Genomic DNA, 14,001 nt, shown 5'->3' with positions numbered 1-14,001 from the left:
CCCAACCCCATCTAGGGGCTCCAGGGCAGGCCGTGGGGAACTCAGGGACCCAGGCCTCTTTGTGCAGAGACTGCCCTGGGGTGCCCTGGCTCCCGGAGCTCTTGGACGGTCCGGGAACCCCACCGACACTCCAGCGGCGAGTAGAATGGTCTCGCGAGCTGACTGTCCCTGAGTTGTCACTGGCTGAGGGAAGGGGTGAGGGGATGTTTCTCCGGCTCCGGTTCCTCAAGGCCTGGAAGAAAATGCTCAGCTCAGGCCTGCCTCCCTCGGGAGGATGCCCAGACTCCAGGGGACCACAGGGGCCCCATACTTCTGCCCACCCTCTGTCTCCTCCAGACAGGCCGCACTAGCCAGCCCTGGAACAGGCCAGACCTTCCTTCAAGCTGTACTCTTGCTAGTCCCCAAGCACACTGTCACCTCCAAGTCTGCTTCAACCTCTCCTATCCGAGGCCACTATATTCCTCATGGAAGCCACACGTGGCCTCTCGCATCCCCCATTTCTTCCATGCCCCACTTCCTTCCCTGAGCATTGTCACCTCTGACATTCTGGGGCGACATGGTCTGAGGGGCTGGGGCTGAACTCCATGTGCCTCCAAGGGAAATACCCACTGGACTTCAAAGACTCGGGAGGAAGAAATAATGTCAATGTCTCACGGTGACCATCTATAGGACTACATGTTGGAATGGTAACATTCAGGCATATTGAGTTAATAAGATAATGTTATTTTTTATAATATTTATCTCTTCAGTTTTTAGGTGGACGCAGTATCTTTATTTCACATTTATGTGGTGCTGAGAATCGAACCCAGTGCCTCACGCACGCTAGGCCAGCGCGTTCCACTTGAGCCCCATCCCCAGCCCCCAAAATAATATTATTAAAATTCATTTTACCTGTCTCTTTTTACATGTGATGAAGCTATTAGAAAAGTAAAAACTGCTCATGTGGCTCACACCCTATTTCCACTGGGCAGGACTGTTGTAGATAATGATTTTTTTCGGGACGGATTGGCGGGGAGTGCCGGGGAATAACTCAGGGACACTCGACCACTGAGCCACCCCAGCCCTATTTTGTATTTTATTTAGAGACAGGGTCTCACTGAACTGCTTAGCACCTCTCCATTGCTGAGGCTAGCTTTGAACTTGGCTGCCCCATCCTCCCGAGCCGCTAGGATTACAGGCGTGCGCCACCGCACCTGGCTGATAATAACGATTTTCATGCGTCTTGTTTCTGTCTGCCTTCCTACACCAGAAAGTTCCTTGCTATATCCGCAGTAGCACACCACCTGGCTCTTTGTAATGGATCCTTGTCAGATGAGAAAATGAATGAATCAAGTCAATCTCCCAGGGGCCCCAGCGAGACAGATTCCCAATCCTCCCCAGACCCCACTCACCCTCTCGGCTGGCGTCTGCTTCGTGTTCCTGGAGTGTCTTATTGGGACCATCCCATTCCACGACAGGTCCTGGGGGACACAAGGCAGCCACTGCGCCCATGGGGCCAAGACAGAGGACAGGAAAGAAGTCCCCTCTGCCAAGGCGGTGGGCACCCAGGGAGTTGGGGGCTCACAGGGACAAGGATCTTTCCCCTCACCTTTGCCATGGGCACTGGGTGCTCCCAGGGGGCCTGGACGGCGCTGGCGGAATCGCTCCCGGGGGGTGTCCCCTGGGCTGAATGACTCGGAGCTTCGCCCCACAGGGAACCGCGAGCTGAGTTTCTGCCGCTGTCCCCCTGCCAGGGTCTCCTCACGCAGGCAGAGGGAGCTCTGGGCCCGGCGCATGGCTGCCGGTGAAGGGGACCCTGTGAAAGGCACAGCAGGGAGGTGTCAGGGAAGTGCAGGGGGTGCCGGGCAAGCAGAGGTGGCCATGGGTGAGGCTGCCCAGGACCAGGGAGACAGGCGACAGTGCAGAGCAGGGGACAGGCGGACGAGGTGGCCGCAGGGGGCCCCGTGCTGGCTTGGAGCTGGGCCTCAGTGTCCCCATCTGCTATCTAGGACAAATGACCTCTCTCTAAAAAGACCCTGCCACCGCAAGGTGCTACGATGGGGTAGGACTGGGTGGGTGACAGCAGACAGGAGGAAGGGCCAGCAAGAGGAACCCCAAGAGCCCAGGACAAAAAGTGGCTGAAAGCATCTGGACAGGTGGGGGTGGGCAGCAGGGAAGGCCAGCGGGGACATGGGTACAGGCAGGCAGTAAGGCAGGCGCCATTAGGGGGACATGGGGTAGGGACCTCCTGGTCACCTGGCCCCCAGACCCACCTGTCCCATCCGCCTCCCTGCCCTCGGGGAGCTCCGTCTCCGGGGGGCCCCCCAGGCTCTCGGTGCTGCCAGCCCCATCGGCCCCCAGGCGTGGCCCCCCATGGGGGACCCCCTCCCTCCGGGGCCGCATCAGCCTCTTCACCTTGTCTGCCAGCCAGCTGCCCTTCCTGGGGGCAAGAGGGCACAAGAGGGCGTAAGGACGGGAGGCAGGAGGGAAGGTGGGTGGTCAGGGATGGCAAAGGCCAGGCTGACCCTCACTAGGGCCTGCCCCTGAGCTGGGCCAGGGGTTAGAGGACAGGGCAGGCAGGGGCCCAGGTGGCAGGATCCCAGCCCCAGGGAGGCGAGGGGGCCTCACTTGGTCCGGGGCAGGGGCCCAGGCTCTAGCACGCGGTACTGGTCCATGATCTTCTCCACCAGCTTCTGCTTCTCCCGGCGCAGGGCATTAAGCTGGTCCCTGGGAGGAGTGGGGGGCGGGGGGATGAGGCCCTGGAAGGCCCAGGTAGGAGCTAAGCGCAGTAGAAGTTACCCGCGTGCAAGTGTGCTGATGAGACTAAGCCTGGGCGCTGGGTCTGGCGCTTTTCCTGGGACCTCCCGGGCTCCCCATGAAGCCCCCCAGGAGTGCCGCGTGCCGCCAGCGCCTGCTCACAGGTACTCTCGCTGCTCGCGGTGCAGGTGGTCCCGGCTCTCCAGGCTGCGCTCCAGGAGCTCCCTGTTCTCCCGGCTCAGGGCCTGCACCTCGGCCAGCAGCTGCCGGTTCTCCTCTTCCTGGGCACTCCGGAGCTCCGTCAGCAGCTGGCAGGTGGTGGCACTGGTCAGGAATGACTGTGGTGCAGGGCGGCCTGGTGGGCCCTCCCAGTCACCCTGCAGGCCGGCCACCCAGGGCCGCTGCCACCGCCCACCACACCTCACACTGCGTGGTCAGCCGGCAGGCGCTCAGGTCCAGCTGCTGGTTGGACTCCCGCAGCTGCTGGCTCTGCATCTCCAGCTGCGCCCGCTCCAGCTCCAGCCGGGCCAGACGACCCCGCAGCTCCCCACGCTCGCCCTGCAGCTCCCCTCGCTCCCGGGACACCTCTGCCAGCAGCATCTGGGCTCTTTGGAGGCAAAGAGAGCTGCTTTCCAAGGGCCAGAGGGGCCAGGCTGGGAAGAGGAGGCAAAGCAGGCCCACAGGGACAGTGACCACCACACCGGGGACCCACTTCACAGAGGGGAACCCTGAGCCCGCGTGGGCTGGTACCTCTCATGCTCACTCTGCAGCCTCCGCAGCTCTTCCTCCAGGCCCCGCTGTCGATGTCCATCCTGCATGAGGCGGTCACGCTCTGCCTGCAGGGCCACCTCCTGAGCCTCCACATTGGCCCTCTGGGCCTGCAGCTGTTCATGCCTGAGTGGACAAGGGACTGAGAGGACTGTGGAGCCCTGGGACCATGGCAAGTGGGTGCTGACTTGTCTTGACCTGGGGTCTGTCGTCTCCTAAGCATTGGTAACCAGATAAAGCCACAGGGCACGATGCCATTTGGGGTGCCACCACTCTCAACAGAGGAGCCCAGCCATGTGGGAAGCCCATGCGCCCAAGAGGGCACAGCAGCAGCTGAGGACATCAGAGGACAAAGGTGGGGTACAGGTGTGGCTTCCTGGTGGGTCAGACTTGCCAGGAACCTGCTCTGGGTAACGGGTGGCTGGAGGGAGGAGCCACATCCTCAGGGGTGCGCACCGGCCCTGCAGCTCCCGGTGGGCCAGCTCCAGCGCCCGCATGTTGGCCTTGAGGTCTCGGTGCCGTGCCAGCAATCCCTCCAGCTCTGTCTCCTGCCGCCGCTGCAGCTCTGCCAGGGCCTCATGGTCCCGCAGCAGAGCCTGCTGCTGCCCGCGGGTCTCTTCCTGGGACCGCCGCGCCTCCCGCACCTCTTCCTCCAGCACCCCCAGCTTCCTGTGCAGCTCCTGGCCCTGCATTGCCAGCATTGACTTCTCGGCCTAGGACCAAGGAAGGAAGGAGCCTTGTGGTGGAACCCCAGGCCTAGTAGGGGGTACAGGAAAGGGGCCAAGGGCAGAGGACTGGGGGCGCGGACAGCTGAAGGCCAACTGAAGAGGTTAATGGGCCAGAAGAGGACAGAGGCATCCTGGGGACTGGGTGGCGCCAGATTGTGCAGGGGAGGGCAAGAGGCCCAGGCAGAGATGGGATAGAGGGGGGCCAGCGTAGGCCACAGGGGAAGGAGTGAGGATAAGGGCTGGCTGCAGAGGAGAGGGTTGAGATGGGAAACGACAGGGTGAAACGGGTGCAGCTGTCGGGGCTGGGGACTGGGACAGGGGAAGAGTGCAGACAATGTAGGCATAAAGGAACTAGGGAATGGCAGCCAGCTAGTTCCCTGGGGGAGTGGGGAGGGAAAAGGGCATAAAATAATACCAAAGGGCGGGAGCTGGGGTCAACCCGGCCGCGCCCACCTGCAGGCGGTTGCTGTGCTCCTGGGCCCTCTGACTCTGCAGCAGCAGCTCCTGGGCCTGGCCCTGCAGACTTCCCAGCTGCCTCTCCAGGTGCTGGAGGTGCCCCTGCAGAGCCACCTTCTCTGCCACCAGTGTCGCGTTCTGCCCCGAAAGGAAAGTTAGAGGTGGCCACAGAGCTGACCCCCCACCCGCACCCTAAGACCCACACTCACGCTGCGCTCCACCTCGATGAGCCGCCCGCTGTGTGTCCTTGTGATGGGAAGCTCAGCATGCTCCTTCGTCTCCAGACCCCCAGAGTCCTGGCGCAGCTGTAAGGCAGTGGGGACGGTCATGCAAGTGGCGTGGCCACATGGGAATGGCACAGGGACGATCATTGACTCGCTGTGATGGCACTAACTGGGCTCACTGGAAGGTGGCGGAGCCCAGGCCAGACAAGCACAGCAGCCATTTCAAGCAGGGGTTCCAGTCACTTGAGGAATAGGGGAGACAGGCCCCCAAAAGGCCTCACAGCCGCCTGACCCCCAGCCCGGTGCTGCTTCCAGCAAGCCCCAAGGGGTGGGAGATGAACAGCTTGCCAAGAAGCCAGGGAAGGCCAGGGGACAGCAGCCCCGGATGACGGCTGGCAAGGACCCGGGTCCTCCGGCCTGGCCTCACCCGGAACAGCTCCTCTTCCAGCTTCAGGGTCCGGTTCTTGAGCTCCATCAATGCTTCCTCCTTGCTGGTGGCCGCCGCCTGCAGCTCAGCCTCCAGCCGCTGCTCCAGGCCCCGGTACCTGCCAGGAGAGGCCTTGGCACCCAGCCCGTGGCTTTGCCCTTCCCCAAGCCCCTGCCTGCCCTCCTATCCCCGGGCGCCACCCCCACCTCTGCTGCTGGTTCTCCTGTTCCTGAAGAAACTCCTGGCGCTCCAGCGCTGCCCGCTCCAGGTCCTGCTGCAGGTGCTCCAGCCGGGCCCCCAGCTCGCGGCCCCGCATCATGGCCTTCTCCAGCTCCTGAGGGCAGGGGAAGGCTCAGGGGGCAGAGTCGCGGGGCCTGACCCAGGGGCAGAGGAGGGCTGGGGTGAGGCATGGGAGCGGGAGGGCTGGCTTTCTGCCCTTGCTCTGCCACTCGGGGCAGATGTCCCCAACCCTTTGGGTCTCTGCTCCCCCATCTGTAAAATAGGAGCCAAGTCTGGCGGCCTGTAGGGGGCACATGAAGGAGCTGGGGGTGGCTCGCCCGGAGAGGGAGACGCGAGCTGCGCAAAGTCTTCACCTCTCGCAGCCCAGAGTTCTTTCTCGTGTACACAGGGAGAGGGGCATGTGCCCTGCGCAGCCTCACACCAGCCATGTGAAGGCAACAGGGACTCAGCACTGGCCTGGAGCACACCTTCCACCACAGGGGGATGGCCACAGAGGGCTGGCAGGACGAGAACTTGGGGGTTCCCAGGCCTAACCACAGTGGAGGCCTCAAGGGTGGGTCAGGGCCTGTGATCTTTGGCGGTTGGGCCACACCATTCCAGGGGGAGAGGGTGGGAGGCCTCTTCTGGCCTGTGGGCCCCAGAGGGATGTCGGCCAAACCATTCTGACACATGGGGGGACAGGCAGGCAAGAGTCGACACTGACCTGCTGCTAGAAACCAACCCTGCAAGCCTCTGCTGCTGGTCCTGGCCTAACAACCCACCCAGGCCCCAGAGCAGGCACTGCACTTCCCTTCATAGGTGGCCATGGCCTCTTTCTAAAAAAAACTACAAGTCCCACAAGGCACTGCTGCCTGGCCAGCCACCAGTGACCTCTAGGGCCCAAGTACTGCTGGCTGGGGAGAGAGGGGATGTGACGAAGGCAGAGGCCCATAGCCTCAGCCCCAGCCCCAGCCTGAGAGGCTTCTACACCCATGTGAACAACCCCAGAGGCCCCTGGTCCCCTGCCTTCCCCAGCCAGCCGGCTCCTCCTGGGCCACACCCAGGTAGCACCAGGAACTGCTCCAACCAGGAAATCACAAAATTCCCTGTGCCCAGCGGCTTCCACCCTCTAGGTTCTCTGAGCCAGCACTCTCAGCCCATCAGGCTTACCCCACCCTCCCTGCCCCACCATGGGCTCCCTCTTCCTCTCCTGATGAAGCACACAGTGGGGACCAGGCCCTACCCCAAGCTCTTGGTCCATTATAAGATCCTGCATGTCAGGTAAAGTTTTATTCCAGTTTTACAGGTGAAGAAACGAAGGCTCAGAGAGGCAAAGTACCCTGCCCCAAGCCACACAGCTGAAAAGCAGGGATTTGGGGATATAATGCAGTTCCTGTGGCCTGACAGAATCTCTTGGTGACACCCCACAGAGTCCACTCCAGAGAGAGCCTCTCCACACCCATCCTCCCATTCCCAAACACCCCTCAGGGAGCACCTGCCCTGCATAAGCCCGAACTCCAGGCCACCCCACGGTCACCCAGAAGGATCTGAGCAATGACTCCTCCTCTCTGGATCTCAGCTGAACTGGACGCTCTTCACGCCAGAACTCCCAATTCCTCACCCAAGCGCCCCCAGCGCGGGCACCTATTGGCACAACCGCCCTCCCCATGGCCTTGTGGTGCCCTCTTTCCCTGAATTGCCTCTCAATGGGGACTGACCACTTTGCCCATCTTACACCTCCAGTGGCTGCCCACTCCCTTGAGGGGAAAATGCCAACTCCTTCCCTAGCCTAAACCCCAACCAGCAGGACCCTGCTCAGCCACTCTCCACCTCACCTCTCCGCCTGCCTTCCACCCTCCCACAACTGAGCCTGCCCTTCGCCCTCCTCCTCCAGGAAGCCTTCCCGGATGTGGCTCTCCCAAGTCCCGGCTGCGGGCTGGACTCCATGGCTCTGCCACCTGGCATGTAAACATAGCCATGCCAGCTGCCCGGTCACCACTGTGTGCCCACACCTGGTACGGTCTGGCACCACAGAGATGCTGCTAAAACATGTGTAAATGAACAAATGCAACTTTTTCCAGGCCTCCTTCTCTCTCCTCTGTCCCTGTCCCTGTGCCAGCCACCTGCAACCCTGCTACTGCCTCCGGATGGCCCAGACCAACTGAGGGGACCCTCCTCAAACAGAACCCCACACTCTCACCCTGGAGCGGTTTTCCCTGCTGACCCCAGGCCCCTGCTCCTTGAGGGCCCCTGAGCATCCTGATGGCTTTAAAGTCATGCATCTTTGTAACCTCAGCGATTCAAAGGCTGAGGCAGAGGGCCACAAGTTCAAGGATGGACTAAGCAACTTAGCAAGACCCTCTCTCAAAAAAAATTAAAAAGGGTTATAGCTTCATGGTAGCAATCCCCTGAATTCAATCCCCAGTACCAAAAAAATAAAATAAAATAAAAAGTCCTATCCTTCCCCATCTAGTACAATCTATCTTCTTTTTTTTTAATTTTTAATATTTTATTTATTTCTTAGTTTTCGGTGGACACAACATCTTTGTTTGCATGTAGTGCTGAGGATCGAACCCGGGCTGCACGCATGCCAGGAGAGCGCGCTACCCTATCTTCGTGGTTCCTCCTTGAAGATTCTTTTTTTCTTTCTTTTTTTCTTTTTTTTTTTTTTTTTTTTTGGTACTGGGGACTGAAGCCAGGGATGCTTTGTCACTGAGCCACGTCCCCAGCTCTTTTTAGTTTTTATTTTGAGACAGGGCCTTGCTAAGTTTCTGAGGCTGGCCTCAAACTTGCGATCCTCCTGCCTCAGCCTCCTGAGTCACAGGGATAACAGGCGTGCCCACCATGCCCAGCTGAATATCCATTTCTTGGTTACTTTCAACATGCCTTGACCCAGCAGGAACTGGGTCTCTACACCATTATTTCAGCCTTTCAAAGATGTGCTGAGACAACAAGGACTAGACCCCCTGTTACAGGAGGAGGCCCTGGTGTGGAGGTGAGAACACTGCTGCAGCCCAAGCACTGTGATGGCACCCAGAGACTCACCCCTCCTGCACCCACCCCATCATTGGCACAGCCTCCAACTGTGTCCTGGGAGGGCAGGGGTGGACCTGGCCTTTCTGTCTCAGGCCCCAGTTTGGTGCTGGGCACTCAGTGAAATCTATAACCCCAAACTCCAGCACCCAGCCTGGAGCCCGTTTTTCTACCCAGGCCGTGAGCCCTGACGGACGTACCTCACTGAGGGCTTGCTTCTCCCGACGCTCCCTCTCGACGTCCTCCAGGTAGCCACGGCCCTGGCTCTCCAGCACCTGCACGCGCTCTTCAGCAGCCTCAGCCCTGGCCCGCAGCCTGGGTCCCTCACGCTCCCACTGCCTCCGCTCTCGGCCTATTGCCGCCAGCGCTTCTGCCAGAGCCTCCCGCTCCCTCAACGCAGCCTCCAGCTCCTGGCCAGATGCCTCCACTGCCTCCCGCAGCCGGGCTTGCTCCTGGGCTTGGGCCTCTGCCTCCCGGTGGGCCTCAGCCTCTGCCCTCCGTGCTTGGGCCAGCTCCTCAGAGATCTGGGCAGCCTCCAAGACTCGGGCCTCCAGCCTTCGGGCCTGGGCTTGCAGCTCAGCCCTAAGGGCCACAACCTCTGTCCTCAGCCGCATCACCTCCTCCCCGAAGGCCTCCTGCTCTGGGATACTACTGGCCAGGACCTCCCCTGGGATCAGTCCCTCCCAGGGCTGGACATCAGGAGCCCCTTCCAACTTCTGCATTGGTTTTTGAGGAGCCAGTTCCCTGACTGCTCTCTTCAGCCTCGGTTCATGCCCTCCGTCCTCTGTCAGTGGCTTGGATAGGTCCCACCCCTTGCCCAGGGTCTCCTGCTCCTCTAGCAGCACACAGAGGTTGAGCTCTGAGGACCCCCGCTTCTGTTCAGGGCCCTCCTGTTGCAGATCCTGGGCCTCAGCCCCCGACCCGCCCTGGGGAGCCCCTCTCTCCCCAGTCTCTCCTTCCAGCAACTGCTGCGTGTCAAGTTTGACCTCTGGTTCCTGAGGAGGGACCACAGAGATGGGACTCCGGAGACAGACTCCAGGGTCATCTTTCTCCAAGGACCCCCGTGTCTCCACAGTAGGGTCTGATTCTTGGGCAGCCACGTCGGAGGTCTGGGGGGCCGTGGCAGCCACATGGAGGGGCCTCTCTGTCACTTCTAGGTCTGTATCTGATGCCTGGAGACACTCAGCTGACCCTTTGAAAGCTGAGTCTGATGTCAGGGGAGCCAACTGGGGACCTTGATGCCTGACCTGGCAAACCAAACCCTGGGAGCTGTGGTCTGAGGCCAAGGGAGTCCTGGGAGCTGCATCCAGCACAGGAAGCACAGGGTCCTGGCTCTGCTCCTCCAGCAGGGGGCGCTGAGAGCATATGAGAGAGTCAGCCAGCCCCAAGGAGGACAGGGTGGGGCCAGCTAGGACGGTGGGGGGGACTCACCTGGCCACCGAGCTGTCCCTGCAGCACCTGAAGCAAGCCTCGAAGCTCCTGATTCTCCCTCTGGAGGGTCCGCAGCTGACCAGCCTCAACCTCCCTCATCTCATCTTGCAGGGAAGGGGCAGCTCCTTGCAGGGGTGCTGGGAGGGTGGGGCAAAGTCAGGACTCCACCCACATTCCCCCAGCTCCTCACACAAACCCCATAAAGACCTGGAGGAAAGAGGAGGGTAAAGGCAGAACCCCTCCCATTACAGCTGCAGAAAAACACAGGCAGCGCCCCCCCATCCCTCACATCGTGGCACCCCTCACCTTCCACAGGGGACCCGGGGATTGGTTCCAGCTTCCTCTGAAGCTCCAGCTCCAGTTCCACATTCTCCTCTGTCAGCTGGTCCACCTGATGTCGCAAGGAGTCCACCTCCTAGGGGTGGAGAGGGCAGAGTCAGACCAGCCTCCCCCATCATGGACAGACCAAGTGTGGGGGCTGCAGCATTGCTAGAGGGTGCACCAAGAGTAGGGGTCACAGGGATCCTGCGGTCACAGGGAGAAGAGCAACAGGTCAACCCAGGAGGGATCATTCAGGCAACCTCACCGACAGGGCCTCGCCCAGCCGGGTGTGCAGCAGCAGGTTCTCCCGTTGGGTGTGGTGCAGCCGGGCACAGCGGTCTTTGGCAGCCTCCAGGTGTTCTTCCAGCAGAACCTTGGAAGCCTCCAGGGCCCCTGAGAGCACCCGCGCCTCCTGGTAGGGGGCACAGAAGTCAATGGTGGGATGCAGCCCCATGCACTCGGGACCTGGAGGATCCCAACCCCTTTCCCCTGGGCTCACCCCAGACCCTGGGACCCTCCCTTGCCTCGAGTCCCTGTCGGTCCAACTCCCTCCAAGGTCTCCCCAGGCACCGTTCCCAAGCACACGGCCAGACCCATTGGTGCAGGCCCAGTAACTTGGCCCTGGAACCGCCATTCAAGGCAGCATCTTTCCGGGTCCTACTCTTCAGTGCCCCCAACTCGCCAGGGTCTCATTCCAGACCCACCCCCCTACCCCTGTCCCCACCTTCGTCTCAGGACCTCCTACCCTTACACAGCCCCCATCTCTCCCCTCCGTTGGCTCATCTTCAAGAGGGCTTGCCCCAGACCACCCCCTGCCTGTGTCCTCACCCACCGCCCCTCGCTGTGATGGTCACACACCCCCAATCGCAATAAAGCCCGCCCCTCTTCCCCCGGCCCAATCTCGCCCCGCCCCCAGACTCCGCCCCCGGCGGGCCCCGCCCCGCTCCTCACCTCCAACTGGCCCCTGCAGGCCTCCGCCGCCCGCAGTCGTTCCCGGCAGCGCTGCAGCTCCTCCTGCAGGCGGGGCAGGCGGGCCGCCCGCTCCCGCAGCGCCTCTGCCTCCTCGCGGTACAGCTCGGCCCGCTTGGCCTGTCCCGACAGCGCCTGGGCCTGGGCCAGATGGTGCGGAGCTGGGACCAGCCAGGCGCGGACCAGAGGGAGGGACTAGGGACGTGAATGAGCGGGGTTGGAGAGGCCATGGGACTGGACTGGAGGGGAGCCTGGGAGCGCACCTCCTGGCGGAGCCTTCGAATTTCGGCCTCCAAGCCCTGCACCTCCTCCTGGGAGTCTAGCAGCACTTCGGCCTTTTCCTCCCTGAAAGCACGGGGCGATGGAGGGCATCTGAGAACCGCAACGCCCAGCCGGTCTCCAGCCCCGGCCCCTCCCATCCCCAGCGGAGCTGCGACCCCATCCAGGCTTCATGGGGCCCCCTCCTCTCGGTCCCTCCCCAGCCTGCCGGCACGCACAGCTCTTGCCGCAGGCGCCGCAGCTGGGCCTTGGCATTGGCCAGTTGCAGCGCCAGATGGTGCGAGGAACCCTCCACAGGAGCCTTTGTAGGAGCTTCAGGCAGCAAGGGGGCCCGCTCCCGCTCCAGCAGCAGTTCTGCCAGCCTCTGTAGGAGGTCAAGGGTTAAGGGTCAGGAATAACCATCCCATGCCTCCCCACATCTGCTCCCAACCACCACCACAAGATGAGTCCAGCTGTGACACTACAATAACCGAGGACCCCAGGCCCTACCCCCAAACCTGGGCCCCAAAACCCATTCCCCTTACACAGCTGTGTCCACGGAGCTCCTGCTGCCCCCTACCTGGGCCCCCAGGTCACGCTCCCGGGCCAGTCTCGACAGCGCCCCCATCAGGCTCCGGGACAGCATCTCCAACTCCGAAGGCGCCAGCTCCCCAGGCTCAGGCCCAGACAGTGCAAGGACTACACCGGCCCCAGGCTGGGTCACCTAGGGGCGCATAGAGGGTGGTTCAGCAGAAGAAGGAGGGTGGCGAGGATGTCCCCGGTGTCAGTCCCAGCCTGTCGACCTGCCCCGGTACCTCCTGGATGGCGGCGGCCAGCTCGCTCTGGACCTCGAGGCTGAGGCCCTGGATGTGGCGGATGAAGAGCTCCCGGTGGTCACACTGCGCAGACAACGCAGCGGGTTGGCCGATGCAGGGTCTCTCTCCTGGGCGCCAAAGCTCCACCCTGCCCTTCCCGCCCCTCCTCACCTGCACTGACGCCCCCAACAACAGCCGAAGGAGGCCTTGCAGCTCCTCCACCGCCTCCTCTGCAGGGCACAAGCGACGAGGATTAGGGGGGTGCAGAGTGGGGGGAGAGGCAGGGGGCATGGGGGGGAGAGAGCACCTGAGAAGGGGTCAAACCCCAATGTCTGGAGGTCTGGGGGTGGCGACAGGATCAGCAGCTGCAGCTCCTCCTGGAGTGGGTACAGGGATATGAGAGGCGCCTTCCCACAGGGCACCCCCTCCCGGCTCCGCCTTCCTTTCTGACCCCTCACCTGGTAGAAGTCCCTCAGTCGGACCCACAGGTGGTTCAGATTCCATACTCTCCAGGCCGCGGGTTCTTGGTGGCCCCTGACCATTCGAGGTCCCCCTCGGGAACTGGGGGAACTGTGGACACAGGTGGCAATGCGGGGAGGTGGAGTAGCGGGAAGGTGGGCTTAGGGACCCACCTTCCCAGGAGCAGGCTCCACCTATCATCCTCAGGGTCCTCCCACCAGCCCAGCCGGCCCCCTCCCTGCAGATCCCTTGGCGGCTGCCCCCAGTCCCTGATGGCCCTTACATGATGCCCAGCACCCGGAGGAGCAGAGCCCCATCGCTGAGCCGCAGGAACCTCTTCTCTGGGCAAAGGGACCCTTTTTCCTCCTCCTCCTCCTCCTCCTCCTCTGCCTCCTCCTCCCCGACTGGCTCCTCCACCTCCCCCACCAGCCCGGCTAGTCCCAGGGCCTGTGGGGAACAGAGGAGTCAGAAGGACTGGCAGGAGACCCCCAGCAGCAGAGTGAATCCTGGACCCCTCTAACCTGCCCCCAAAGAGCCCCAGGACCCCTCCTCATCGATGTTCTATCCTCCCAATCCTCAGGTCAGTGCGTTTTAGACCCGGTTCCAGTGACCAGCCCCCTGGACTTCACTCGACCGCAGCCACACGCCTCAGTGCAGCCCTAGTGCCTGCCGGTGCTCTCACTTCCCCTCCCTAGCCCCGCTCCCACCTGCCCCTCACCCAGGTGGCCAAACTCCCATTCAGGAAGTCTCTGAGTCTGGGCCCCTTGCCCCCCTCCATGCCGGGGTCAGGGAGCCCTCCTGCTGTGGCAGCTACACCTGCCCTGAGAGGAAGAGGAAGTCCCCGACTAGGGGATCCCAGGCCCAGCCACAGACACCCTGAGCAGCTTCCTCCTTCCGGGTTCAGACAGCCAGGAGCCCCTGGAGTCCTGCTATAGTCCCCCCACACCGTGCAGGCCGCTAGCATCCTCCCAGCGACTCAGCCAGGGCTGACCCCCAGGTTAGCCAGGGGAAGGTCCACAGTGCTCCTGGCTCCTGGCAACCGTGATGGAGTCCTCTGCATCTCTGGGCCTAGTTTCTCCAGAGAGGTAACTTTAGTCGGGCACCCTGCAGGGTCATAAAGGGACTCTGGGCTTTGCCTTGGTGTCCTCTGATATGCC

The 14,001-nt window shown here is 62.1% G+C and overlaps 1 protein-coding gene across 1 annotated transcript; it reads right to left on the bottom strand.

Annotated features, from left to right (window-relative positions):
- Positions 1-146: 146 nt before the first annotated feature.
- Positions 147-13,622, bottom strand: Ccdc88b (coiled-coil and HOOK domain protein 88B). The gene is made up of 27 exons (XM_076844734.2): positions 13,563-13,622; positions 13,128-13,291; positions 12,844-12,955; positions 12,693-12,762; positions 12,557-12,615; positions 12,386-12,469; positions 12,151-12,294; positions 11,810-11,955; positions 11,576-11,657; positions 11,295-11,453; positions 10,609-10,755; positions 10,329-10,437; positions 10,023-10,159; positions 8,792-9,946; positions 5,546-5,673; positions 5,340-5,457; positions 4,898-4,993; positions 4,686-4,826; positions 3,961-4,217; positions 3,487-3,630; positions 3,157-3,343; positions 2,899-3,044; positions 2,608-2,706; positions 2,253-2,419; positions 1,589-1,795; positions 1,392-1,460; positions 147-232 (listed from the first exon to the last, which is right to left on the bottom strand). Exons 1-27 carry the CDS (start codon positions 13,620-13,622, stop codon positions 177-179), a joined length of 4,443 nt encoding a protein of 1,480 aa, XP_076700849.2. The 3' UTR covers positions 147-176.
- Positions 13,623-14,001: the final 379 nt, after the last annotated feature.

The sequence above is a fragment of the Callospermophilus lateralis genome, chromosome 2, assembly GCF_048772815.1.
Source record: "Callospermophilus lateralis isolate mCalLat2 chromosome 2, mCalLat2.hap1, whole genome shotgun sequence".
Lineage (NCBI taxonomy): Eukaryota > Metazoa > Chordata > Mammalia > Rodentia > Sciuridae > Callospermophilus > Callospermophilus lateralis.
This window is presented reverse-complemented; position numbering and strand designations above follow the sequence as displayed.